The sequence below is a fragment of the Toxotes jaculatrix genome, chromosome 15 (assembly GCF_017976425.1).
Source record: "Toxotes jaculatrix isolate fToxJac2 chromosome 15, fToxJac2.pri, whole genome shotgun sequence".
NCBI classification, from domain to species: domain Eukaryota; kingdom Metazoa; phylum Chordata; class Actinopteri; family Toxotidae; genus Toxotes; species Toxotes jaculatrix.
The window spans coordinates 13,921,074-13,946,318 of record NC_054408.1 but is presented as its reverse complement, the minus strand read 5'-3'; the positions used below and the strand labels follow the sequence as shown (position 1 = coordinate 13,946,318).

At 42.4% G+C, this 25,245-nt stretch overlaps 2 protein-coding genes across 2 annotated transcripts in view; both read left to right on the top strand.

The window, feature by feature from the left end:
- Positions 1 to 19,782, top strand: part of myo10l3 (myosin X, like 3) — a 55,143-nt gene extending 35,361 nt beyond the window's left edge. The window contains exons 17-41 of the mRNA XM_041057447.1: positions 447 to 529; positions 635 to 743; positions 1,706 to 1,786; positions 3,641 to 3,765; positions 4,252 to 4,366; positions 7,381 to 7,487; positions 9,114 to 9,551; positions 9,646 to 9,676; positions 9,785 to 10,630; positions 11,448 to 11,571; positions 11,977 to 12,220; positions 12,339 to 12,434; positions 12,649 to 12,742; positions 13,348 to 13,403; positions 13,550 to 13,692; positions 13,933 to 14,127; positions 14,321 to 14,478; positions 14,957 to 15,080; positions 15,288 to 15,585; positions 15,700 to 15,907; positions 16,047 to 16,183; positions 16,384 to 16,507; positions 16,593 to 17,048; positions 17,447 to 17,638; positions 17,827 to 19,782. Of these exons, the coding sequence (XP_040913381.1) occupies positions 447 to 529; positions 635 to 743; positions 1,706 to 1,786; positions 3,641 to 3,765; positions 4,252 to 4,366; positions 7,381 to 7,487; positions 9,114 to 9,551; positions 9,646 to 9,676; positions 9,785 to 10,630; positions 11,448 to 11,571; positions 11,977 to 12,220; positions 12,339 to 12,434; positions 12,649 to 12,742; positions 13,348 to 13,403; positions 13,550 to 13,692; positions 13,933 to 14,127; positions 14,321 to 14,478; positions 14,957 to 15,080; positions 15,288 to 15,585; positions 15,700 to 15,907; positions 16,047 to 16,183; positions 16,384 to 16,507; positions 16,593 to 17,048; positions 17,447 to 17,638; positions 17,827 to 17,931 (4,689 nt within the window). The 3' untranslated portion in view covers positions 17,932 to 19,782. The remainder of the gene's footprint in view (positions 1 to 446; positions 530 to 634; positions 744 to 1,705; positions 1,787 to 3,640; positions 3,766 to 4,251; positions 4,367 to 7,380; positions 7,488 to 9,113; positions 9,552 to 9,645; positions 9,677 to 9,784; positions 10,631 to 11,447; positions 11,572 to 11,976; positions 12,221 to 12,338; positions 12,435 to 12,648; positions 12,743 to 13,347; positions 13,404 to 13,549; positions 13,693 to 13,932; positions 14,128 to 14,320; positions 14,479 to 14,956; positions 15,081 to 15,287; positions 15,586 to 15,699; positions 15,908 to 16,046; positions 16,184 to 16,383; positions 16,508 to 16,592; positions 17,049 to 17,446; positions 17,639 to 17,826) is intronic.
- Positions 19,783 to 20,862: 1,080 nt separating this feature from the next.
- Positions 20,863 to 24,487, top strand: pttg1ipb (PTTG1 interacting protein b). Its single transcript, XM_041056383.1, has 7 exons — positions 20,863 to 21,055; positions 21,445 to 21,500; positions 21,627 to 21,735; positions 22,430 to 22,532; positions 22,947 to 23,012; positions 23,438 to 23,484; positions 23,944 to 24,487. Exons 1-7 carry the CDS (start codon positions 20,923 to 20,925, stop codon positions 23,985 to 23,987), a joined length of 558 nt encoding a protein of 185 aa, XP_040912317.1. The 5' UTR covers positions 20,863 to 20,922; the 3' UTR covers positions 23,988 to 24,487.
- The last annotated feature ends 758 nt before the right edge of the window (positions 24,488 to 25,245 follow it).

Here is a 25,245-nt window from a genome sequence, read left to right as displayed (position 1 = left end):
TGATCCTGGATGAGTGAGCTTTATTTCCAAGTGAGTCATCCATCATTTGAAGACATGAACGTTCAGTCTGTGCTGGACTGACCTTAAACCTCTTGGCATTTTACTACTACTGGGCCTATAGTGAAGCTGGCATACAAATAGCTTTATTTTAAAGTTTGAGTTGTCTGTCGCATTAAGCTCTGATGATGTTAGTCACTGACTTTCATGACTGGAAATGTTTTGAATATTTGATAAACCGGGATTATATTTGGCTACTGCTACAAATGAATTTGCAATTATTTGCAAATTCATTACTTCTGTGTATATGCACACAGCTATTTGCACATTGCATAAATCATGTATATCACCCAAGTAGCGTAATGGGTATAATATATATGTCTTACTTACTTACTTATTTCTTATTGTACACTTTCCTCTTACTTGCTTTTTTGTTTTCACCTGTTTAGGTGCTTTATGATGTGCGAGGGATCCTGGAGAAGAACAGAGACACCTTCAGAGATGACATCTTGTTTATTCTCAAGGACAGTAGGTAGGTATTCCACACTCTCTCCTCTGCATGCTGAGCGCACACCTGTATGTTTCACTGCAAGTGTCTCTACATTCACATGCCCTATTCTGCACTGTGCACCTGCAGGCTCGATTTTATCTACGACCTCTTCGAGCGCGTCGGTAGCAGAAATGGAGATGAGACACTGAAGATGGGCACAGCCAGACGCAAGCCCACTGTCAGCTCTCAGTTCAGGGTGAGACTGAAGCGTTTGTGGCCTAAATATCTCTCTCAGTTCCAAACCCATGATTGTACGACTGTGTCATCACACAGACAGCCTGTTAATTGTTTCCCATGTGCTGCTGCTGCACATGATGGCCACTTAACCCTTAACATCAGCCTTGTAATTTGGCATGATGCATTTTAGCACAGTGGAAAAAAATGGAGAGTATAGAAATCGTGGAGAGACAGAGTGGGAAGGAGAATGCTGTCTGTTATGGGTGATGGGATGTATGAAATATGTGGTTGTGAGCCACATATTGAGCTACCCCCCCACCCCCCAGCCCCAAGGGGGCTGGGGGGTGGGGGGGTAGCTTAGCATGTCCTAAGTGCAGTGTGGAGAGAAGGAGCAGAGGAGGATTTGGCAGGCTGCCCTGGCCTACAGTTCCCAAAGCCAGGGGATTAGGGTTGATGGCTGGGCAGAGAGGGGCCAACCAGGGGCCAATCACGCTCAGCTCTGCCAGGCCAGGCCTCGCTGGAGACAGACTGTCTGAGGCAGCGAGGAGAGTGAGGCTGACATAGCTTGTGAGGTTCAAGGGTCCTCGCAGTGTGTATCTGTACATATGTGTCTTTTGGGCTAAATATGGGCCAACCAGTAACCATGTAAGAGATGTAACAACAATGTTTAGTAAGTACCTTTACTTTTAATACTTTAAATAAATGTTTGCCAATAATAATCTTTTAAAACGAGCCCTTTAAACACACATGCTTTAGAGAAAGCACTGAACAAATAAGAAAAGTGAGGCATGTCTTGATCTCAGGTCTTCTTGTCTTGAGTGAGAAGCACAGCTATGAAAAATCTACATATTTCAAGTCACTCCTATTAAAAATAAACCCGATGTTGGCATAAATAAACAGACATAAAGGAATATGTTTGGACTGATGAGCCAGCTTCTCTGCTGTCTTGATCTTTATCCTCTTGCTGCTGATGTGTTTCAGGACTCTCTCCATTCCCTGATGGCCACACTAAGTGCCTCCAACCCCTTTTTTGTACGCTGCATCAAACCAAACATGGACAAGGTAGGTCATGCAAATTTCATAGCACAAAAAAAAATGCCAGAAACCCATGCCAGGTCTTGTCAAGGTCAGCGCCTGTAAAGTTAAACCTCCTTGGTGCTATTCATAGCTCCCATTGCTCAGAGCTAATATTTAGTCTTGCTGTCTCATGACTCCAGCTAAGAAGTAAGTAATTTTACGGTGTAATGGCACTCATTACTGCAAAGTCACATAAATGTTCCACTTGAAAACTAACTGCTCTTTTTGGTCATGCATGCTGCTAATTTTCATTACTAATAAACTGATATCGCTCTCCTGCTTTGGTGCAAAGGCCCTCATTGTACTTCCTCAAATAAAAGGGCTGTGTACCAGCACATTCCTACCACTTAAGCCCCTTTACCAAAGGTCAGAGGTCATCGCTGGCTGCTCCAGCTGCAGCGGCTTGGCTGATGCTCTGCTGATCTGGCTGCATCAGTGGAAAGCCAAGATAAGACCACAGTGGGACATTTCTGTAGTAGGCATCTATTCCTCCACTTTTCTGAACCCCATTACTGGATCATTTTGAATGTTGTTTATTCTGTTTCTTTATTTTCTACGTGACATATTGAATTGGCTACTCTGAAATCTGTTGCTGTTACTTATTAATGTACACAGTGTGGTGATTGTCCTCTTCTCTCTGCTCCTCACCACCCACTCCCTATACGTCATTCCACACCTTCTCGCTTACTTATTACCATGGAAGCTGCACTGTCGTCCTCTCAGCCTCCTTCTCTACGCCCGCCTCTTTTTCTCTGCCTTTTTCCCCTGATCTGTCGCCTGCTCTCATTGGCTAGCGCCTCGCATTCGCTCACCTGTCTTTTGCTGGTCAAGACGGAACAAGCCGTGCCTCTGTTAATCCTGCAGAATGACAGGATTGCGTGCACAGTTCTCTCTCTGACATGATTGTATGCATGCAAACACACACGCACACACGCACACATAGTGTATTTGTGTGATTTACACACACCCGCTCTCCTTGGAATAAATGTCACTGAGGGAAGGGTCAGCTTGTTTTCACTCAAACAAGTCAACATGCCTTACCTTTCTCAGCTGCCTAAATCCTCTGCTGAAGAGCAGAGTTCAGAGCTCAGAGGGGTGCACGTGTATGTGTCTGATTATGAACATGAACACATGGAAGTGTTCGAGTGCCTTTGTATCAAAGTGTGTCTGTTTCCATGCATAGTAGCATTAGCCTGTTATTAGATTGACACATTGGGGAATGCTGCGGTGCTGTGTGGGGCTTATCCAGCCTTCGGGTGGACCCTCTGAGTGATCAGGCAGCCTGTGTAGAGGTGTGAGGCAGCAGACATCACAGATCCTCTATAATAAGCAGGACTGGGGATCATTGGTAACACACAGCTGTGAACAATGCAGCTGATTATTCCAGAAAGAAAGGTCTTCCCCGTTAGCAAGGTCTTGCTCAACGTCGTTCAGGTTTCTCTCTGTTGGTGTGTGTTTTCTTTGCCGTAACCTGATTGTTAATGTAAAATGATAGCGTTCACCATGGTAATTTACTTTTTAGTTCAAGTTTAACTTGACTCAGCAGTAAGATCATTTGAATAGGTGTGTGGGCTCAACAGTGTAGGGTTATGTTTACCAGCAGTGGTTAAGTGTCCCATATCTTCCACTAACAGATACTGGGGGTGAGGCAGGCTGTATTTAGGGAACACATACCACAACATCAATTGTGCAGAACAAAGCCTGTATGCAGGTCAACCTTCAGTGCATAGTAACGGCAGAAAAATGATGTAATCAAGTGATGTTATCCATTAAGAAGAATAAGCTTTTTATGTTTTAGTGTTTGCAGATTCATGTTGTTTTGTTGTCTGTCATCTACAGAAGGCCAACCAGTTTGATCCTGACGTAGTACTTAACCAGTTGAGATACTCTGGGATGCTGGAAACCGTGAAGATCCGCAGGGCTGGGTTCCCTGTCCGCAGAACCTTTAAGGACTTCTATAGCAGGTCAGGAAAATAAGTACATACGCATAAAAACATAAAAAAAAAACCCTCTCAACTGTTAAAAAGATTAGATACTTCTGCACTGATATTAGATATTCTGACAGGTTTGTGCTATGTTTATGTAAATACTGTATATGAATAAGAATCTTTTTATTGTCATTGCAGAATACAGGTTGTACAGTGCAATGACATTTTGTTTAGGCTCTGTGAGGTGCTCGAAAAAAGAAAAGAAAGAAAGAAAGTACAGTCAAATATAAATATATTATAAATTAGAGGGCACTAGGGATCAGAATTTACATGTGGTAGATGTACATATGAATCTTGCAATATTATAAAGATATGACTGTGGTGAATGTACACAATTTTATTTACAGTTTGTGCAATATGTGAATGTACTCATATTATTCACAGTTTTGTGCAAGTTGCCATCTGTTTATGTGTGTTCCTGCTTGTGTGTGTGTGTATGTGTGTGTATATATGTTTTCACAGGTACAAGATGATCCTGAAGAGCAAAATCCACTCAGACGATGAGAAGCAGGACTGCTCAGAGCTTCTCACGCTCCATGATAAAGCCAAGAAAGAGTGGCACCTGGGGAAGACAAAGGTGAAGCACACACGCACACACACACAATTATATAAACACACACGTCCAAACATGTTTTTGTCACTAAGAAGGACATTGCACTGACTTACATTCATGCCTTGGATACTTACAGTAACCCTAACCACTGCCCCAGCCCAGCCCCACCCTTAACCTAACTTTCAACCTTATCCCTAATGTGAACCAAAAACTCTAAATCTTAAAGTGTTACGTTTTACTTTGTGTGGGCCAGCTTTTTGTCTCCAGAATGAGAGGTGAGTCCCCTGTTAAATGACAGAACAGATGTGTGAACAGATGTTTGTCCCCACAGTGTGATTAATACAATTACAAACACACACTCGGACAGGATAGAGTTGCAGGCTCAAAGCAGACAAGAACACAGATGGGAAAGCTGAGGAATTAGGTGATGTGTCCACTTATGTTTTCCTGGAAGATGACCTCTGCAGTACACCAGTCAATTACATATACGTAATGTATGCTCTTCAATTCATGTTCAGCATGTGGATAATGACTGATTTTTTGAAAGCTAGTTTTTTTTTAAAAATGTAGTGGTCTGAAGAAAATCTTGAGACCAGATTGGTTCTCTTCAGGGACAAATTCTTTCTCTAAAATCGAGCTGTTGTCATTCCCAAGCTGTTAATTTGTGCCACAGTTTGGACGGCCCCCACTATGACTCATGTCCCAAAGATTTTTCTGGCCGGTTGTGGTCAATCTACTGCTCTCCTGTTGGCAACCACAGAGTTACATGGCTACTCCTAAAAACTCTGACACCAACAACTGTTACTGTAACCGTAACCCAGTGCGGGGGCTTACGGTAATCCTGAGGCAGCCTTGCTGTAGCTGGAAGAGCGTTAGCCTCTTGACACTCACCAAGCTGTTGATTTGATAAACTAAACTCCAGGCGACTGATGTGGAGGAGGCCTACAGTGATGAGACGTTGCATCTGAGCAGAGGTTAGAGGAAAGTCACATCTCATGCATTTGTCTTAGAAGAGTTATTATAGCTTTATGATCTCCATCTGCTGCAATACAGCTCTCAGTGATGCTTATCTCTCACTCGCCCGCTTTTTTTTTTTCTCTCTGGCTCTTTTTTTTACAAACAATTATCATCTCCCCCGCGGAAAGCACCCTCTCTGTTTCTCTGCACTCTCATTGAATGATTAACCTTTAATGACTTGTTTGATCTGTACAGTAAAACCCTCTTTGCTTTGCGTCAGACTCAGCAGAAATGGTCTCTACAAAGCAGAGAGAGAGGATATAAATAAAACAGTTTTTTTTATGGGATTTCTTGAAATCAGCTAAATCCACATTTGTCCCACTGTTACTTCCTGCTCTAAGTTGTGGTTTCTTTGAGGATGTAAAATCACTGAGACATTTCAAATTTGTTGGTTCCCTTCTGGACAGTTTTGTTGTAATACCCCGTTTGGGTTGCGTACTATGAATAGTGTCAGCTGCACATATGGCAGGGTGAAATATACATCAGGACTGAAAAGGTTTGATGTGAACCACATGTTGGTTCTTAATGAATACATAACTGGTGCATAACCACGAATATGCACATGCCTGTGTATATTAAATTTCTCACACATGCGCACAGTGTAAATCTCTGGAGTCACTGTGTGTTACTGACTTAAGCGAAAGAAATATTTTTCCTCTGTGTGGGTAAAACTTCATTATGCGTCCAGGGTCAGAACTTTGACCTTTGGCTGACTCTCTGCTGATAACAGAGTATATACTTTGCATAGTAAAGTATATACATTGAAAGAGAAGGAGGAAGAGGCTAGTTCTCCAAGGGAAGGCCAAAAAATGCACGGAGAGGCTGAGTATGTGCCATTCCCTGCATATGCTTGTGTTTTTGATGGCAGCACAATATTTTTGGGCTCAGGAAAATTTGGTGTGGGCTGTGTGAAGGAGGCTGACAGACAGAGGGGGTCTACATTCATTTCCTTTGGAGAAACAATCTGTGTGTAATTATATATGTGCTGATTGTGTACAGAGGAAGTGTGTGCCCAGAATTAGGGGCTTGGGTCACGTTGCACGGATAGTGTGTGTGTGTGTGTGTGAGTTTGCAAGCCATTTGTTTTACAGACCAGGGAAGGATGTGGACGAAGAGGAAGCTTCCTCCTCTCACAGACTTTACAGAGGCAGGCAGGGCTGCAGCTGTGGGATCCTTTGATTGGTGGTGGAACATCTGGGACACAAACACACACACAGCCACTAAAAGCCCCCCCAGTAGTTGATCCTACAGGCCAGCAACAGATATTGCATTATCACAAAAACCCAGACACGCAGCTGGTTGGTTTTCCAAGCCTGCTAACATGGTTAGATGAAATCTGATTATGTTGTAGTCATGTTATGTTAATTTTTTTTCTGCGTATTGGTTTAGGAGCAGTTTCAAGCTGCCAAATGTTTCACAGAGATAGCACCAACTGGACAAAAAGTCTCCAGGAGCAAGGGAAGGGTTAACTAAAACTCTTCCTCCTTCCTTCATAAGAGCAAGGAGGGGTGTGGCTTGCTATCTGGACACCAGCCACCATCCCTCCCCCTCATCTCTCCATCCCTCCTCTCCCTACCTCTCCCCTCCCCTCCCTCTCTGTGCCTTTCTGCCTGTGCACGTCAGTCGAGCTACCAACGCAGCAGTAGCAGCAGCAGCAGCAGTAGAGGGAAATGCTCAGGAAGGACGCCCGAACACAATGAGGCTTTGCAGCAGCGGCATTAGCAGCAATACTGCAGTCCCAGTGCCAGTTTTCCCCTCTGCTCTGCTCTGCAATCCAGGAGAGCAGCTAGCCTGCTAGCCTCAGCTGCACCACAGCTTCCTCTGCAGTGGGCACAGGGTGCTGCCAACAGACAACAGGGGGCCTTCACATCTCTGTGGGCCCTCTTTTTTTTTATACCTTTACCAAGAAGAGGAACTAACCCATCCCGTTTCCTTCCACTCCCCCTCCATTCAAACCTCCCTCTCTTCTCTCTCCCTGTCTCTGCCACTCCTTGCCGGCCGCGGCACTGCTCGTCCCGCAGGTGTTCTTGAAGGAGGCCCTGGAGCACAGGCTGGAGAAAGAGAGGGAAGAGGTGCGGCGCAGGGCTGGCATGGTGATCCGCGCCCACATCCTCAGCTATGTGGCAAGGTGAGTGGTAGAGTGAAGAGGGGGTGGGGTGAGGGGGGGGTGGGTGTGGGGGCGGGATGGGGGTGCTGAGTGGCAGTGACAGTTGTCAGTGTTTGTTTTGTAATAGAGGTGTACAGTCTTTGTATATGTTTGGGGCGGGGGGGAGGGGTTATGTGCATATGTGCATGCCTTTACACATGTGTTTAGCTTTTTTTGTCTGAGTGTTGTGTGGGTTTATATACTGTATTAGTGCAGAAGTAGCTTTACAGATTCTGTAGTGGATTATAGGTGTACAGTTCTACAGGTATTTCATCTCATAAGTGAAATATCCACAGAGACCTCTTAAATAGACCTTTTAAATCTTGCTGACTCGCCAGTAGGCCAGTCATTATAAACTGACACTGTGCAGCCAAACATCGTTCAAATCAACTCGTTGTTTTTTTTTTTAATTCTAGCCAAGTTTCCAATGCTTCTAGAAAGACTTAAAAACAGGTGTCCACCTGTGCATTACTTATATTACTTATAAATGACGTTTCAGTCCATAGACCCTCTTCAGGTAAAATTCTTCAGATAATATTTAATAATGGAGATCTGAAGAGCACGATAGAGTGAGTACAAGTGATCGACAATGTGCAGGATTTTTTGTTTTTGTTCTTTCACACTGAAGAAATGTGTATAAAGTGAATCTCAAGATATCTAGTATGTTTCCATATGAAGTTGTGGTGCAGCCATGAAAAACACTTAATATTCGTGTACATTTTTTCTAGCTTCAAACAGCAATGAATTTAACATCCTTTTAACATCCATTTAACAGTCTGATCTGGAATAATGTCCTGGTCATGCTCCTTAGTTGGACCGTTCTTGGAAAGCCAGTGTCTATTCATTTATTGGAAAATAATCAGCAGTACAGTTGATGCTATCATCTCAGGCTGAGCAGCAAGTTTTCCTCCTTTCCACTCCACCTGACAGACAGGACATCCATCACTATGGTGGTTTAAAAATCAGCACATGCAGACAGCCACCTGCGTGCTGCCATATGTAAGGTCACATACAGTCCTCTGAAAGGCTCCGTTGGGAGAGTATAATGGGACTGATGACAGCGTTCAGGTTGTGGGTTCCCTTCCCTTCAGAGCTTCTCATACTAAAGAGAGAGGCTCCGGAAGTTCCCCAAAGACACAAGTAAAGCCTTTGTATTATTATATGTAACATTATCTCTGCTCAGAGCCTGTCCTGAGACCAGTCAGAGGTGATTGCTGTGCAGACTGGGCCGTGCTAAGGGTCAGAGAGTCACAGCATTGTGTGTGGTCCTTCACAAGTCATGTGTGTTTGTGTGTGTGCGTGTTTACATGTGTGTGTATTCAGTGCATCTGCAGTGTGTGGGTGATGGGGTTTAGTCACATACCCAAACACAACAGCCCACATGGCCACAATGGACCAGCACAGGCTCATCAGACTCTAAACATTGCACAGTCCACAATGTACAGGCTTTCTTACCAGTGTGTTTATTTAAACAGAGAATGCCAGCGGGCGCTAGGAGGAGACCGTGTGGTGCTGTGCAACGTCACAAATATGTTTGTGGTGATAATGTTGAATTAAATACGAGACTTTACACTGACTACAAATGCATGCGTTTGCTTCTCTCACCAGGAAACAATATAAAAAGGTTCTGTCCAGCGTCGTCACCATCCAGAAGAACTACCGCGCTCACTTTTGGCGACGTGTCTTCCTGCGCCTGCGCTTGGCGACCATCGTCCTCCAGAAACACCACAGAGGCCAACTGGCCCGATCCCTCTATCGCCAGCTCAGGGAGGAGAAACAGAAGCGAGAGGAAGAGGAGAGGAGGAAGAGAGAGGAAGAAGAAGAGGAGAGAAGGCGAGTAGAGGAGGAGAAGAGGAGGATGGAGGAGGAGAGGAGACAGCAGGAAGAGGAGAGGAGAAGGAGGGAGGAGGAGGAGAAGAAACAGAGGCTGATGGACGAGGAGATGAAGAGGAGGGCGGAGGAGGAGGAGTCAGTGAGGAAGGAGGAGCTGAGGCTGAAGGAGAAGGAAGAAGAGCAGAAAATGGCAGCTAAAGCGGACAAGAAAAGGTAGAGTATTAAGTTTGAAGTGCAGTCATAAAAATCAGATGACTCTTAATATGTATTATTTCTCATCACTAATGCATAATTATTTTGTCTTTAGGAACTCACTGGTTAACGGTGCTTGTCAGAAGGTAATTTTGTTTTAATAACCTTCATAACACAAAACACACTATGAGACGTGAATGTGGCATCATAAAGCTGTCAATTTTTATTCCTATGTTGTCTTGTCCCATGTACAGAAGGAGCTGTCCCAGACTTTGTCCTACAGTCACACCTCTGAGGAAGAGAGCCGTCAGATGGAGGAGATCCTGCGGCTGGAGAGGGAGATCGAGCGTCTGCAAAAGCAGCAGGAAGACGGCGTGTCCCTCCTCGGAGACGTGTCTCGCGAGGAGCTACGCCAGATGAGGGATGCAGAGATCTACAGACTGGAGAAGGAGGCTTCCCGCGTTGCTACTGAGTTCCTGGACCTGCTGGACTTTGGTGGTTTAGAGCCATCCCTCTCGAGCGAGGAGAACCTACACGACCCAACTGAGTCCACCGCCCCTCTGGCTGAGGAGGAGGTCGACGAGGGTTTCCACGCTGAGGATGAGTGCGTTCCTCTGCCTGACTTCCCGCCTCCAGCTGTGGTTCCTCTGGACAAGGAAGTGTTCCAAAGTATTCCCCCTCCTCCTCCTGCCTTTGCAGAAGGACTGGTGGTCCCGCCCTCTTCGGCCTCCTCTCCTGCAGTGGGAAAGCTCTCCCCAGTTACCCCCAATGGACTGAGTCGTACCCCTGTTCTCACAGACTCCCAAACCCCCGGCCCCCCTCCTCCTCCTCCTCCTCCTCCTCCCACTGTGGTCACTAATGGAGAAAGGCAGCCATGCCAGAGGGTCAGCGGGGGGTCAGCCTTTGAGCCTGTGGGTGAGGAGCCGTCCCACTCAAACCTGCCAGACACGGAATCAGACTATGACCAGGAGGAGTTTGAGGAGGCTCACGGGAGCTCAGGTGCTAGCACCAACGATGGACATATCACAGATGAGGAGGTGCTACGAAAATCCTCCTGCACCCAGAACAGCCTGGACTCCTTCAGAGGCAGCTCGGACTCGGTGAGAACCAACAGGCCGAGAGCCATTTATGTTGAAAGCTGCTGAGTTTTTACAGCTGGAAAATGTGCAGAATTGCACTTGTCCAACTGGTTAATCTGGTGTCAGTGGATGTAGATTTAGTAAATTTTTTAAATTTAGTAAATTTTGCCAAAACAGGAATTCCCTCCTGGACAAAGCGGGTGTTATGTTTATAGAGAAATCGACTGAATTACAGTTGAACTTTAAAAAAAAGTAAACTAAAATTTTGGCCTCAAATTTTTAACACACTCCTAGATTTCCCCTGGGTCTATAATAATACTATACACATACGGTGCTGAACTGGATGCTTGCATGTCTGCAAGCCTGAATTCTCTCTTAACATATCAAAAGACTCAGCTCATGTCAGAATAACAGTGAAACACTGTTGCAGTTATTTGTTTTGGCTCTGCTGATGAACACATGAATCTGTTCCCAGATACTGCAAGTCAAGCAGAGAGCTCAGACCCAACACTGTCAGATCAGCAAAATGTCAAAGGGGAACAAGGAGAGTGTTTGTGTTTGCATGTGAAAGTGTGTGTGGCTGTGTATATACACCACTTTCATGGCTAGGCTGATTAACAAATAGTGACAACCAGGTCAGACAGATTTTGGACACTGGTTTAAGTGCTTAAATTGCAAAATGAAGACTCTGACTTCACATAGTCTTCACAAAATTTAACATCGTAATATAAAGTGCTCATAAAATCATTTTTTATAAATTATTTTTACTCTAAAAGTGACTGCCAAAGGTTCTCATGAAGGACCTCTCTCACCATAAACGCTGGTGTTTGTGTTTCAGTTCATTGACAGCGATGAGGACAACGATGGCTATGTGGACACAGATGAGGAAGTTTCCAATGGGAGAGTGAATCTGCTGAATGGCAGCGGGCCTCCATACTTCCACGGCTACCTCTACATGAAGAGTAAGTGGCTTTATCAAATCACTGCCCAGCAGGCATGCACATGATTTATGCACAGCTGAGCGCAGCTCGTATTGGTCGTCGTGTCAGTTCTAGAAATTCATTACAGGCTTTCTTTGTTTCTTGCTTGCTTGTTGTTTTTCTTTATTCCTTTTCAAGTACTTTTATGATGTAATACCACTGTATATGTTTCTGAAACATAGGTCGTCTTTTTTGTTTTTCATTTATTGTGTTTGTTTCCATGTGTATATGTGTGTTAATGTCCATGTGTATGTCTATGGGAGGTGTTAAAACTGTTTGTGGGTCTCTTTTTAACTTCCCACATCATACTGGGGTTTCACAGGAAATAATATAACTCAACATCCTTTATTTCTCCCTCTCTGCTCTGTGCATCTTTCCCGCTTTCAGGTGGTCTGATGATCCCGTGGCGTCGTCGCTGGTGTGTGCTCAAGGACGAGACCTTCATGTGGTTTCGGGCCAAGCAGGACTCCGTCAAATCCGGCTGGCTTTACAAGAAAGGTGGAGGGATGTCCACATTGTCTCGGCGCAACTGGAAGATGCGCTGGTTCGTTCTGCGGGAGTCGAAGCTCATGTACTTTGAGAACGACAGCGAAGAGAAGCTGAAAGGAACCATTGATATCCGCACAGCCAAGTAAGACCCTGTTCTCAGTCAGCAGGGTTAAATACCTTATTCTGTTGTCTCTAATTACTGTTCCTCATAAAACTGAACAATTATGGTCCACTAAGTTTCACTCTGGGTCTCTATGTAGGGAGATAGTGGACAATCATGAGAAGGAAAATGCACTGAATATTGTGACTGAGGAAAGGACCTACCACATTTATGCAGAGTCCCCAGAAGATGCCAGGTACAGCATATCCATATATTTATCCATATATTGTATATCAGCTAACTGTGGCTCTTTTATGAATAGTGCTCTGCCTTGCTTTGCGTCTCTCTCTGTAAAAGTAATGTGTGGAAATAAAGTTCCCCCTTGTGGTTGCCAGTGGGAGTTCACAATGCAATCTTCAATTACATGTTTTCTAACTTTTACTTCCTGAACTCCCTTTCACCCCATCCAGTGGTTGGTTCAGTGTGCTGAGTCGGGTCCACAGCGCCAGCCCAGAACAGCTCATGGAGATGCACCATGAACAGGCCAACCCAAAGAATGCAGTGGTTAGTGCTGTTTTACCTCTCTGCTGCCAGGGCCCCAGCCTCAACTCCATTTTTCACCAATAATGATGAAGCATAAAACTGAATCAGCTGAAGTACGACCGCCCAGATCTGGGCCATGTAGTAATTTAAGCTGAAGGAGCAGAATACACACACTGGTGTGTCATTGTTCATTTTTATGGACATGAAACAATTACAGTGTACTTAATAGCATTTGCAGATGTTCAGATTAAATGAGCTGGAAAACCAAATGATGGGTTGATTCAAGCCACTTTACATAGACACAGCCAAACAAACATATGTAATATTACCAATACAGTAGCAGAAACATCCTGTTACTTCCCTTCAACTCTCTTTCTCTTATACTCTCCACACCCCACAAGAATCCTGTACACCACATCAGCCTGTCTCTTTCCTGATTTGACTCTACACAGTATTATTAAGTGAATCACATTCTTATAACATGTTTAAAACTGCTTGGGGTACAGGACAGTGATGTTTAGATCTTTGCTGTGACTGCAAAATCATCATAAACCCAACAAGAAAAGTATTTACAAATGGACAAAAAGCTAATAATATTTCAATTCACCCTTTTCTTGTCTGTCCAGGGCACACTAGATGTGGGCTTGATTGATTCCGTCTGTGCATCAGACAACCCCGACAGGTGAGGAAACCTAACCCATGTCTGATTAAAAGTATTTAAACTACAGTCTGAGCGGCATGACACCATGTACAATATGCAGCGTAACACTGTGTGTGTGTGTGTGTGTGTGTGTGTGTGTGTGTATGTGTGATGTGCTCTGTTTCCAGACCGAACTCGTTTGTGATCATCACGGCTAACAGGGTGATCCACTGCAACACGGACACACCCGAAGAGATGCACCACTGGATCGGCCTGCTGCAGAAATCCAAGGGAGACACCAGGGTTGACGGACAGGAGTTCTTAGTCAGAGGTGAGTCAGCAGACACGCACTCTGGGATGCTTACGATTTGAGGGTTGATTCATGCACTAATAATATATGTAGCAGAATACCTGTGGTTAGGTCCATAAATAGCTGAAGTGTTTCTGCGCTGAAAAAACGTAATGTGTTGAATTTGTTTGAGAGAACAAAGTATTATTAAGGATTAACAATTTATGACAAGAATACTCTTTATTAAAACATGATGAGTAAATCATTTGTTTATCCTCACAGGCTGGCTGCATAAAGAGATGAAATCAGGAGCCAAAAGCACGTCTCTGAAGCTGAAGAAGCGCTGGTTTGTTCTCACCAGTAACTCTCTGGACTATTACAAGTCATCCGAGCGCAGTGCCTCCAAACTGGGAACTCTGGTCCTCAACAGTCTCTGCTCTGTGGTGCAGCCTGATGAGAAGGTCTTCAAGGACACTGGTTAGTTCGTGGTCAACATTATGCTCAGTCTATTGGCTTTAGGAAAAATATAGTTAAGGATTAGTCTCTTAAAACTCTCCAAACCTCTGTGTGGCTTATTTATGTTCTATATCATTTATTTACATTTTACAACAATTCAGATTCTTCCAGGGAGCTATTTTGACTGTAATTACCTTCTGTCTTTTTCACCCAGGTTATTGGAATATTATCGTCCATGGGCGCAAGCACTCATACCGTCTTTACACCAAAATGCTGAATGAAGCCATGAGGTGGACGAATGCCATCCAGGGAGCAATAGACAGCAAAGTTCCCATCGAAACTCCAACGCAGCAACTCATCAGGGACATCAAGGTATTCAAACATTTGCTTGACTGTTCCTCCCTTTGTTGTGATCTGTGCTGTTGTGTTGGCTGTGAGATTTTATTCTGCATTTGTGTCACTAAATGATTTTGACAAACAATTCTGTGTGACATTGCATTAACATGTTGGCATTAATGTTATTGTAACTCAAATTCTTTTCAGTCATGCAAACCTTTGGCAGGGACACACACTGTAGTAAAGTGAGGTACTTGTACTCACTACGTGTGTGCTGTGATCCTCTTCAAGTTTTAACTTTGTGTGCTTCAAAACATTTTTATCTACCTATTTTCCTCATATACAGCTGTTTCCCAACTTCAATAACAATATTCATCGCTGATATTACTACTGTTATTTTTGTAATCTGACTTAAATATAAACTCCCACCTATTTAAGATGTTCTGTTTTGCTGTAAAGGCAGTTCCTGAAGAGTTCACGTGAAGACTGCTGATCCTGTTTTTTGTCTTTTAAGGAGAGCAGTTTAAATGTGGAGGCTGTGGAGCAGACATACTGGAGGAACCCCATCCTGAGATATACCCAGCATCCTTTGCACTCCCCTCTTCTACCTCTGCCCTATGGAGATGTCAGCATCCACTGTAAGTGCTCTGGCCTGCAGCTACTGTTTACAAGCTATTGCTATTGATTTCTGTTGGTTTTGATACTTTTGCTTTTTGGGGCATACCAGATTACTCTAGGTACACAGTAGTACTCTAGGTACTACATAGGGAAAACACTTAAGTAAAGAAACTAGTTTAAAAATGAATTTCAACAGTTTTTAAATTCTCGGTCTCTCTCTTTCCCAGTGCAAAAGGAAAAGGGTTATACCAGCCTGCAGGATGAGGCTGTGAAGATTTTCAACTCACTGCAGGAGATGGAGGCAGTTTCAGACCCTGTGCCAATCATCCAGGGAATACTGCAGACCTGTCAAGACCTGAGGCCATTAAGAGACGAGGTTTACTGTCAGCTGATCAAACAAACCAATCACGTCCCACACCCCAACAGTCCCGCCAATCGTGCCCACTGGCATCTCCTGACCTGTATGAGCTGCACCTTCCTGCCCAGCCGAGGCATCTTACGCTACCTCAAGTTTCACCTCAAAAGGTATGGGCCACTTTTTGAACACTTGCCTTCATTCATAAAAATCCCATGACAACAGATTACAGCGGGCTGAAATTTACACTTCACTGTCTTTTTGTCCTTTCTCCTTATATTCAGGATTAAGGAACTGTTCCCTGGTACAGAGATTGAAATGTTTGCCCATTTCATTGGTGAGTCTCTGAAGAAAACCAAGACCAGAGAGTTTGTTCCATCCCAAGAGGAAATCATGGCACTGCTAACCAGACAGGAAATGACAACCACAGTCTACTGCCACGGAGGAGGCTCTTGTAAGATCTCCATTAACTCACACACCACCGCTGGAGAGGTAAGAGAGCTTTAGTGACTTCTGATACACGGTTACTTGCTTGACTATTCTAAATATTGCTCTCCAAGATACAATGTAAACTGGCATGTAATTATGTGATTATGTTATGACTGTTTATATTTTGCCTTACATTGTTCAGGTGGTCGAGAAGCTGATCAGAGGTCTGGCTATGGAGGACAGCAGGAACATGTTTGCTCTTTTTGAACACAACAACACTATTGACAGAGCTGTGGAAAGCAGGGTCCTGGTGGCTGATGTTTTGGCTAAATTTGAAAGGTATGTCACCCATGCAGAGATTACAAGGTTATTTTTTTTTAATATAATGTGTTTAATAATATATTTAAGATTTTGGTTTCCTCTTCCAACACCTATAGAGGAAATTTGTTTTCAGGACATAATAATGATAAGAAAATTCAACAGCTAGAAATGACCAAAAGAGCAATGTGTAAGTGACATGATTGTGACTGTCCCACCAGACTGGCTGGCAGCGAGGAAGCTGAGGATGAAGGCCAGTGGAAACTTTATTTCAAACTCTACTGCTTCCTGGATGTGGAGAGCATGCCGAAGGAAGGAGTGGAGTTTGCGTTCATGTTTGAGCAGGTGTGTTTTACTCAGCATGTTACACTTCACCAAGGCTTCTTTTAATCACGATTGTTGGTCCTAATATTGAACTCTCTTCCTTCAGGCTCATGAAAGTTTGACCAGAGGCCACTTCCCTGCCCGCGAGGAGACCCTGCAGCACCTGGCCGCTCTACGCCTGCAGTTTCTGTACGGAGACAAAGCACGGGTCACCTGGAGTCTGGAAAATGTCTACCCCGTGGGCCGCCTGCGCAGTCGCATCATACAGTTTACCAAGGTGGGTGGAGCCTCGGGGTCAGGCCAAACTCTGGAGCGTCGGAGGACCAGCTTCCTGGATGGGACGCTGCGTCGGGGGTTGAAGACGGGCTCCATGAAGAAGCAGCGCATGGAGGAGGAGCAGATGTTGGAGATGTGGATAAAGGAGGAGATGTCTGCCACTAGAGCCAGCATCGTGGAGAAGTGGTCCCGCCTCAGCGGTCTGGATCAGCACCAGGCGATGCTCAAATACATGACCATCATCAAAGAATGGCCTGGATATGGATCCACACTGTTTGATGTCGAGGTAAGTTTACAGAGACCTTAATCGTGACTTAGGTGTCAGTCAGGTTGGCAACAGGGATACAGGGATCTGACTTTTTCTCTCAGTGCAGATCCAAAACTTCAGCTCAGGAACTCAGTGGATACTCAGTACAGACTCAAGAGCAGTACTCTCTTTTTCCCAGTTTTAAAATCTGCTTACCCTCCTCTATGGAACTCATTGAAGCCTTTTTATGTTTGGTAATATTATTGCTGTGGATCTAAAACTAAAGTTGATGGCCTGCCATAACTTAATAAATGCAAATGATAGCAGAAACAATGAATTTTATCCTGGTGATACTCAATCTGCAAGGTCAATTTTGGCCTCGACATCGCTCGCACGTTGAATAATTCTAATGAGAGCCTGTATTTATGTCTTTCTAGTGCAAAGAAGGAGGCTTCCCTCATGATCTCTGGTTGAGTGTGAGTGCTGAAAATGTGTCTGTCTACAAAAGAGGGGAGCCCAAGCCTCTGGAGACATTCCCATATGAGCACATCATCTTCTTTGGCGCTCCACAGCCCTGCACATACAAGATCACGGTGGATGAGCGAGAAATGTTCTTTGAAACACCACAGGTACATATTTGTCTTGTATACACATTGTTCATCAGAGCCTAAATTACAGCAGTGGACACTCTTGTTTACGGACACTCAAGAGTTTTGTCAGTCTGTTGTAAATAACATGGATATCTGCGTCCTTTACACATGCAGTTTAGTTGCATTGCTTTTCTTTCTGACTGTGTGTTTCATCTGCACATTTCCAGGTTGGAGAGATCACAAAGATCATGAAAGCCTACATAAACATGATCGTGAAGAAGCGCTGCAGTGTGAAGTCTGTCTCTAGTTATGGGACCAACTGGATCAGGTGATCGACTGTACGGGGCACAATGAGGACTCAGCTATTGTAGACCTGAACAATAACAAGCAAGAATGGAAATGAGAAGAGGAACAATTCACTTCGATAAATAGAAACTGGGTATGTAGCAACACAACATAAGTAAACAAACTCCATCCAGAAAGATTCCGCTCTAAAGAGACACAAAAAAGGTGATATCTTTACTGCTTGTGGCAAGTGTGGGAACACTGAAGCATCTGCACCGTTTTAAGCTTTACAGTCGTCCTGAGTGTTGCCTCCCTCCATGCAGTCTCCGAACCTGGTTGCTCTCATAAGTTACACTGGTCATTTCTGTCATGCTACTTGAAATGTAATTCAGGTATCCTTTGGTGGACTTTATTTTAATACCCAGAGAAAGCTGACGAGAGCTCCCATGCTCTTTTTCCACCAAATATTTCAGATAATTTAAGACACACATTCACATCTGAATTTGGACTTAATCTGATTTCCAAAAACAGTGAATTTCATTTAAGCCTACATCCCAAACTCTGTGAAAGAATGTGTTGGAATGGCAAACATGACTGAGTCATACACTGACTGAGTTGTCACCCTTTAAGTGTTTTTTTTTAAAAGAATATTGCAGCCCATTGTAATGAATGTTTTCCTGAATGGAGATTCCCTCAGGTTAATGTGTAATATGACTGTCATCCTCCCAGGGAGATTATCTCCCTCATCTTGCCTTATTTAAGTTTTTATTGTAGCTATTGTGGACTAATAGTTTGAGTGCAAATGTGGCCTTTCAGGAACGGAGTTTAAATTCTGGGGTGTTAAGTATCTTGATGAGTGGTAGTTATTGCTTCCATGGGTGCATGTGCCACACATTCACATCTCTAAATGAAATTTAAAAAATAAATAAAATTTACCTTATATAAGTTGAGTTAATGCAGAAAACAAAGAAATTCAATGTGAATAACCACTGCATCAGTGGAGATGCAACTCGTGTAACCACTGTTGTAGAGTAATCTCTCAAAAGGCACCAATCCTAAAATCAGTTGAACTATTTGGGCTTCTGTCCTGGAACACGTGCTCAGCATTGAGCTGATTTAACATGTACTGAGTTGAGGGTATGTCTTTGAAACTTTTTATGGCTGAAACTGATGTTCAAGGATGTGTTTTAAGAGGCAAGCATGGTATGACCTGTTCAGTATGTCTGTGTCTAAAAAAGTGTTTTTTCCAGTGATGTCAAAGGCCATGTGAGGGTGGGGTATTTATTTATTGAAGTGTCAATGGATTGGGAGAATAAGCTCAGAGAAGTGAACTGTGTGCTGGAAATGTAATGATGCAGTTTTGCTAGTACTTTGTTTGTGTTATATCTGCGTTCAGGGACACAAAAATTCACAAGATTCAGAAACAGACAAGTTGTTCATGATTTACTATTGATTTTTTCCCATTTGTTCCCTGTTCTGTTTCTGGCCTTTTGTCAACATGAAATAACCTAAGTGTGTTGCCCTCAGCATCCAACATGCTCCGTTCCCTTTATTGTCTAACTAACCAGAGGATATTTCCTCTCTTAGGCCACTGTAAATGAACACAAAGGATTCAAGCTTATACCAATCAAACTACAGTATATTTCATGATAAGAATAACATGATCCAGACTTAATGAGCTTAGTATTTACCTCACATTGCATCACTGTCTTCCATTGCTCTCCAATCATACTCACTTAGGCGTTCTGGTCAGCTGCCGGCGGCCACACCAGAGACTGATCTTGCCATTGACGATGACTGTATTTCTGAGATTTCTGATTGTTTTGAAGAAGAAAAATCAGAAAATGTTTTATATCAGAATTTAAAGATGCTTTAATAAATTATTGTATTTCAAAGTCTGTCTTGTGTTTGTTATCAGTGTCGAATATTTGAGGATGTCATATGTTGGACAATACAGAATTTAGATGTGTTCAGCAACTCTGTGAATTTCAGTCTCCTGTGGTGCCAAACATGAACACATTACAATGGTTGAATTAACAGAGCTGGAATTTCAATTAGTGTCTATGTGCACTTGCATTCACTTGCTTCATTTCAACAGATAAAATGAATAACAGAATAAAATGATGAAAGCATTGCTACGCTACATGTACAGAACTTCCCACAGAACTTTAACAGCTGAGGGTGAGTGATGACAAAAAGACGATGCCATCAAAATGCATTTTTCTGTAAGATACAGGGGTTTTAGTTTCTATGAAAATGTAAAAATGTTTGTTTTAACAAAACAGCACTTGAAACGTTGTGGTAATGGGTAGTTCACATTGTATGCCAACATTGAAACTTGAAACAATTACTATAAACAGCGAACTCTTGCTCCAGAATCACCAGTCTGAAGTTAATTTAACTGGCATAAATGGTGACAAAACATAAAAAGGGGATTTTACATGCTAAAAACATGTTGAAAAGGTTTGGACTATATATTGCACATATATTTTTTACTCTTGTGGATTACAATATTTGCTCTGCTGTCCTATCTATGTTGAGTAAGTGGTCCAATGTTCCCCTGGAGGACTTGAGAACTAATAAGTCATTGTGTGAGAATTAAAGTGAGATTTTTCACAACTTAGCAACCCAAAAGTTGTTATTATTAGTACTGGCCCCAGCCTGATATAGCAGCATTAGTACATGATTCACCATGTATTTGTAAAGTCATTGTTTACAGCATAAAATCTTGACAAAATGGTGTCTTGTTTGAAAGCAGCACTGACTTGAGTGCGTCTTTGGACAGTTAGTGTTACTGCTCGTAAAATACAACACAAAGAAACGGACGTGTGTGTGTGTGTGTGTGTGTGTGTGTGTGTGTGTGTGTGTCTTCCCCAAATGCTCGGGCATTAATAGACCTCTGTCCTCAGTGTACAGATGTTTCTCTGCAGCTGTTTCATGACACCAGCGTCAGGAGCTTCTGACGTCAGCCCGCTCGTAAACTCTCGGTCCACCCTTCACTCTCACTTCACGGACGCTTTACTTTGTTGGTTATTTCCATGCACTCGATGGTTTTCTCTCGTCTCACAATGTCCGGAGTTTGCGGAGCTTCGGCCCTCGCTGTGGCCTTACTCCTCTGCGGTGTTGGTCTGACTACACAGGAGCAAACACCGACTCCTTCTCCAGCTCCGAGTAAGTTTTCTTGAGTTGATGTGCTTTGTTTTGTTTTGTTCAGCCGGAGTCAGGTCAGGAGGCTGTCACATGACATGCTACAAAATGGATTTTCACTAACCATAGAAGAAAAGATAATCGTCTGATTTCACTGTAATGGCTTACCTGCGTATGGACGTTTGTTGAATTATACAGAAAACTTTAATCTTGTTTTTATCTTGTTTATCTGACTCACTACAAGCTATGTTGTTCCATGGTCTACACAAAATTTGTCGCTGTGGGCAAAAGATTTGATTTCTAGATTTCTTTCTTGTAACTGCATTTATAGAACTGCATGAGCCTGTAAGTGAATTTAGGGTCAGTACCCAGCCTGTAACACTATAACACACTGGGATTTCTCTCAATTTCAGCTCCTTGCTCCTTCAGATCCAACACCAGTTGTGCAGAATGCCTGCAGAATGTGACAGTAAGTCTCCTAAAATCCAGCCAAATACTAAATACTGTTGTTGTCTTTGGTTTTATTAGTGATGTGCTGCCATAAATACCAAAGATAAGACGGTCAGCACTGTGTTTGTTGCTGTATTTGTTGCAGTGTTTGTGGTGCATTCCAACCCAACAATGCATTGACTACCCAGTGAGGAACATCCTGCCCCCCAGCAGTGTGTGTCCTTTGACTGATGCACGATGGGGGGTCTGTTGGGGTAAGACTTTCCAACCCTCAGGCCTCAGATAAATCTGGGCATACCCTGCAAGTATTTGACATTTGGCTTTGATATTTGGGACATGTGTGGGACAGACTGTGGAAAACTATTATTATAGTTAATTACTTGTTTCAGTCATTTTTCAAGCAAAAATTGCTTTAGTTGCAGTTTCTCACATGCAAGAGTTTGCTGCCTTTCTCTTTCTTACTTGATATTAAGGTGAATAGTTTCACAATTTGGTTACACAAAGCAATTTGAAGATGTCACTTACAGCTGTAGAAATTTCCTTATTTTTTTTTTACATTTTAGAGGTCAGTACATAAACAATAAACTGATCAATAGAAAAAAATAAATGACAGACCAACCAATAATGAAAATAAGCATTAATTTACTTTCCTAGTGTAGGACCTTTCTCAGATAAGGACAGTTATCATAAGATGCCTCCAATCAATCAATCAATCAATCAATCAATCAATATTCAATATAATGATGACTCAAATATGGTGCTTATTCTTCACAGAAAAATCGCACCAACATCAAACTGGCTAAAATTTTGTACTCTACCAAAACCCTGAACACCAAGTTGTTAATTAAAGTCTGACAGGTGAAACCCTCATTTGGTGTGTTCATTGGTTTTGTGCATCCCAGGCTCACGGTTAGGTGAATTTTTACCTTTTCCCTGTGTCTCTCCCAGTCAACTTCCAGATTTTGATCATCACCATGTCAGTGTTGGCTGGCATCATCGTTATTGCCCTTCTTGTTTGCTGCATCTGCTGCTGCAAATGTGAAAGAATTGGGTAAGCGTTAAGTCACATGAAGTGTTGACTGTGAAATCTGGTTCAGCGCGGAAAGAGGAGGAGGAGGATGGGGAACACAATGGGTTGTTTTTCTGCAAGGCTAGGCTGATACCGCCGTCTCCAAAAAGCCTGCCAGAATTTGTGACTGCAGTTTAACTCTGAAAATAACATTGCTTTTTTCCATTAAGATGTGCTCAAACTTCTTCCAAAAACTACTTAATTTAATAATGGGTGTTGTGTTAAGAGGAAAACGGTGCTATATTTGGTCAGATTATTGGACTGACTAACTGTAAGCACATCAGAGTTTATTCTTTCAAGCAAAAAGTAAAATTCTCACTATTGGCATTTATATTGCAATATAAGCATTCATTTACACAAACACAACCATGATGATTGCATAATGTTATATTCCAGAAACAAGAGAGAAGATGCAAAGGTGGAGCGACAAAACCGTGCGAGGAAGGCCCGTCAGAAGGCAAGGTAAACGCGCAGGGGTCTGACAGTAACCAATTTAACTATATCCTCAGATAAATAATACGAACCCTCATTCGTTTTTTTACACAAATGGTGCAGATGGTGCTGTTGTTTGTTTTTAAGTGGCCAGTATATTTTTGCCACATACCTCAGTGACCACCACTAACATACATTACAATGAGGTTTACTGAATATTTTCTTTTTCTTTCATGAGTTATTTTCTTTTTAGCCTAGATCATAAATGAGGTTGTTTGAATCAGTACACACCTACTGTTAAGTTAAGATGTGAAGCTGGGTTTTGGTAGATACTATCAGCATATTACAGAAGCACATTGTGTTGGTCCTTAGTCCAAGATTCAGACACTGTAGGCATGAGAGTGGCCAGTGTTCTCTGTTGTCTAACAATTTGTAATTGTCACTCCCCATTACAGGAGAACAGAAATGCAGATGAGGCATGATGAAATCAGGCAGAAATATGGTGAGACACATTTCTTGTTTATGTGGTTTGAGTGGATTAATAAATGTAAATGTGGAATATCAAACAGGCTTGTTTTGTTTGTGCTTAGTTTACATGCACAGTGACAAAAAAGTGCGGAATGGTAAGATTGATAAAATAAAATTAATATTATGAAATCTGAGCAGATGAACCAAGGGACCACTATAAAACATCTTTATCAACCAAGAGAAAGACATAACTAAGAAAGATGGAACTAACTAATAATAATAATAATGATAATAATCCAGTAGTGACATCTGCTGGAGAAAAACTACACTGTACATACCTGATATACATGAATTCAATTCCAAATTTATGACTACAAGGATCTACATCAAAACTCATCTCAATAGTTCATATTCCTAATTCTTCAGAGTGATGCATTTGTAGCTGTACTATCGATCACCTGATCTGTCCTCCATTCTTCTTTTTTCTTTTCAGGTCTGGCAAAGGATAATCCATACTCCCGGATGGACGACCATTAAGCAGAATCTCAGCGATGATTTGGATTCAAAAGAAAATCCCCATTGATGCCAGTAACATTGAGATACAGCACACAAGTAGCATATGATAAACTGTGATTATGTAGATTGATTTCAGTGGTTCAATGATGACAAAAAAAAGTCACCAAAATGTTCTGAAGCCATTTTGACTGACTGTGTACTGTATTCCAAACGTGGTCCGTTCACCTGTTTCATTTTTTATAATCGTCACTCTCTGCTACTAATGTTTCGTCTGCCTTCATTTTGACGTGAATGAGTGTGTGAAAATCTGTTCAATTGACTTGTTTTTCTGTCCACACAGGAAACAAAATATAAACGCAAACCTGTCAAAAGATATTGTCCACCATGATAAGCAAACATCACTGTATTCATTTGCATAAAATGCAGTATTATAAAATTGCCACAACTCTAGAGCTGATTGGTGCTTATGGTTTTTTTAAAATATGCTTTTTAAACAAATAAAATTATCACTTTCACTTTCATTCTGTATTTGCACACTATTTTACTGATCATCATTCATGTTTAAAGTTCACCATTTATTTTTATATAAATAGTTCGTTTGTAACATGTAACACATTTTACATGTTTTTTGCTATTTTATCTGTTAAATATCAGAATAAGATTCAGAACTTTACTGGATAAAGGAAATGTGCATCCTTGAATTACATGAGAAGCATCTGATTCCTGTGCAGCTGTTGTTAAAAACAAATTGTAACAGTAAATTTCAAGTTCAATGAATAAAAATTGAAAATGTTTTGTGACTTGAATTTTTAACTTAAAATCCCATCACCACCCCGCCTAGACACACATACAGGAACAAGAGGGGTCAACAAAACTACAATGCTGTGTTTTGACAAAAAAGGGGAAGAAAGAGAAGGGAGTTATTTAAAACTGTGAGAAAGTATGGAACCATAAATCCTACATGGAAATTAATTTCATCACTATGCTTCCAGCACATCATTATTACAGAAATGTATGTTCCCCTGGAAATATTTTTCTGGACAATTGACACATTCCAAGTGATATTCTTTCATATGCATGAATCTTTTTAATCACCTAATCCTGGAAAGGAGGCACCTTGTGCATGTTTCAGTTCCTGAGAAGAATTTGTTTTCAAATGATAATTCCAGTCTGGGCCCCAGGCCTACAGAAATGTCGGATTTTGTTGCGTGCCAGCTGGGCATGCAGAATATTTTCAACCAAGTCTATATAACTTACAGGGGGTGTAATTGTAATAATC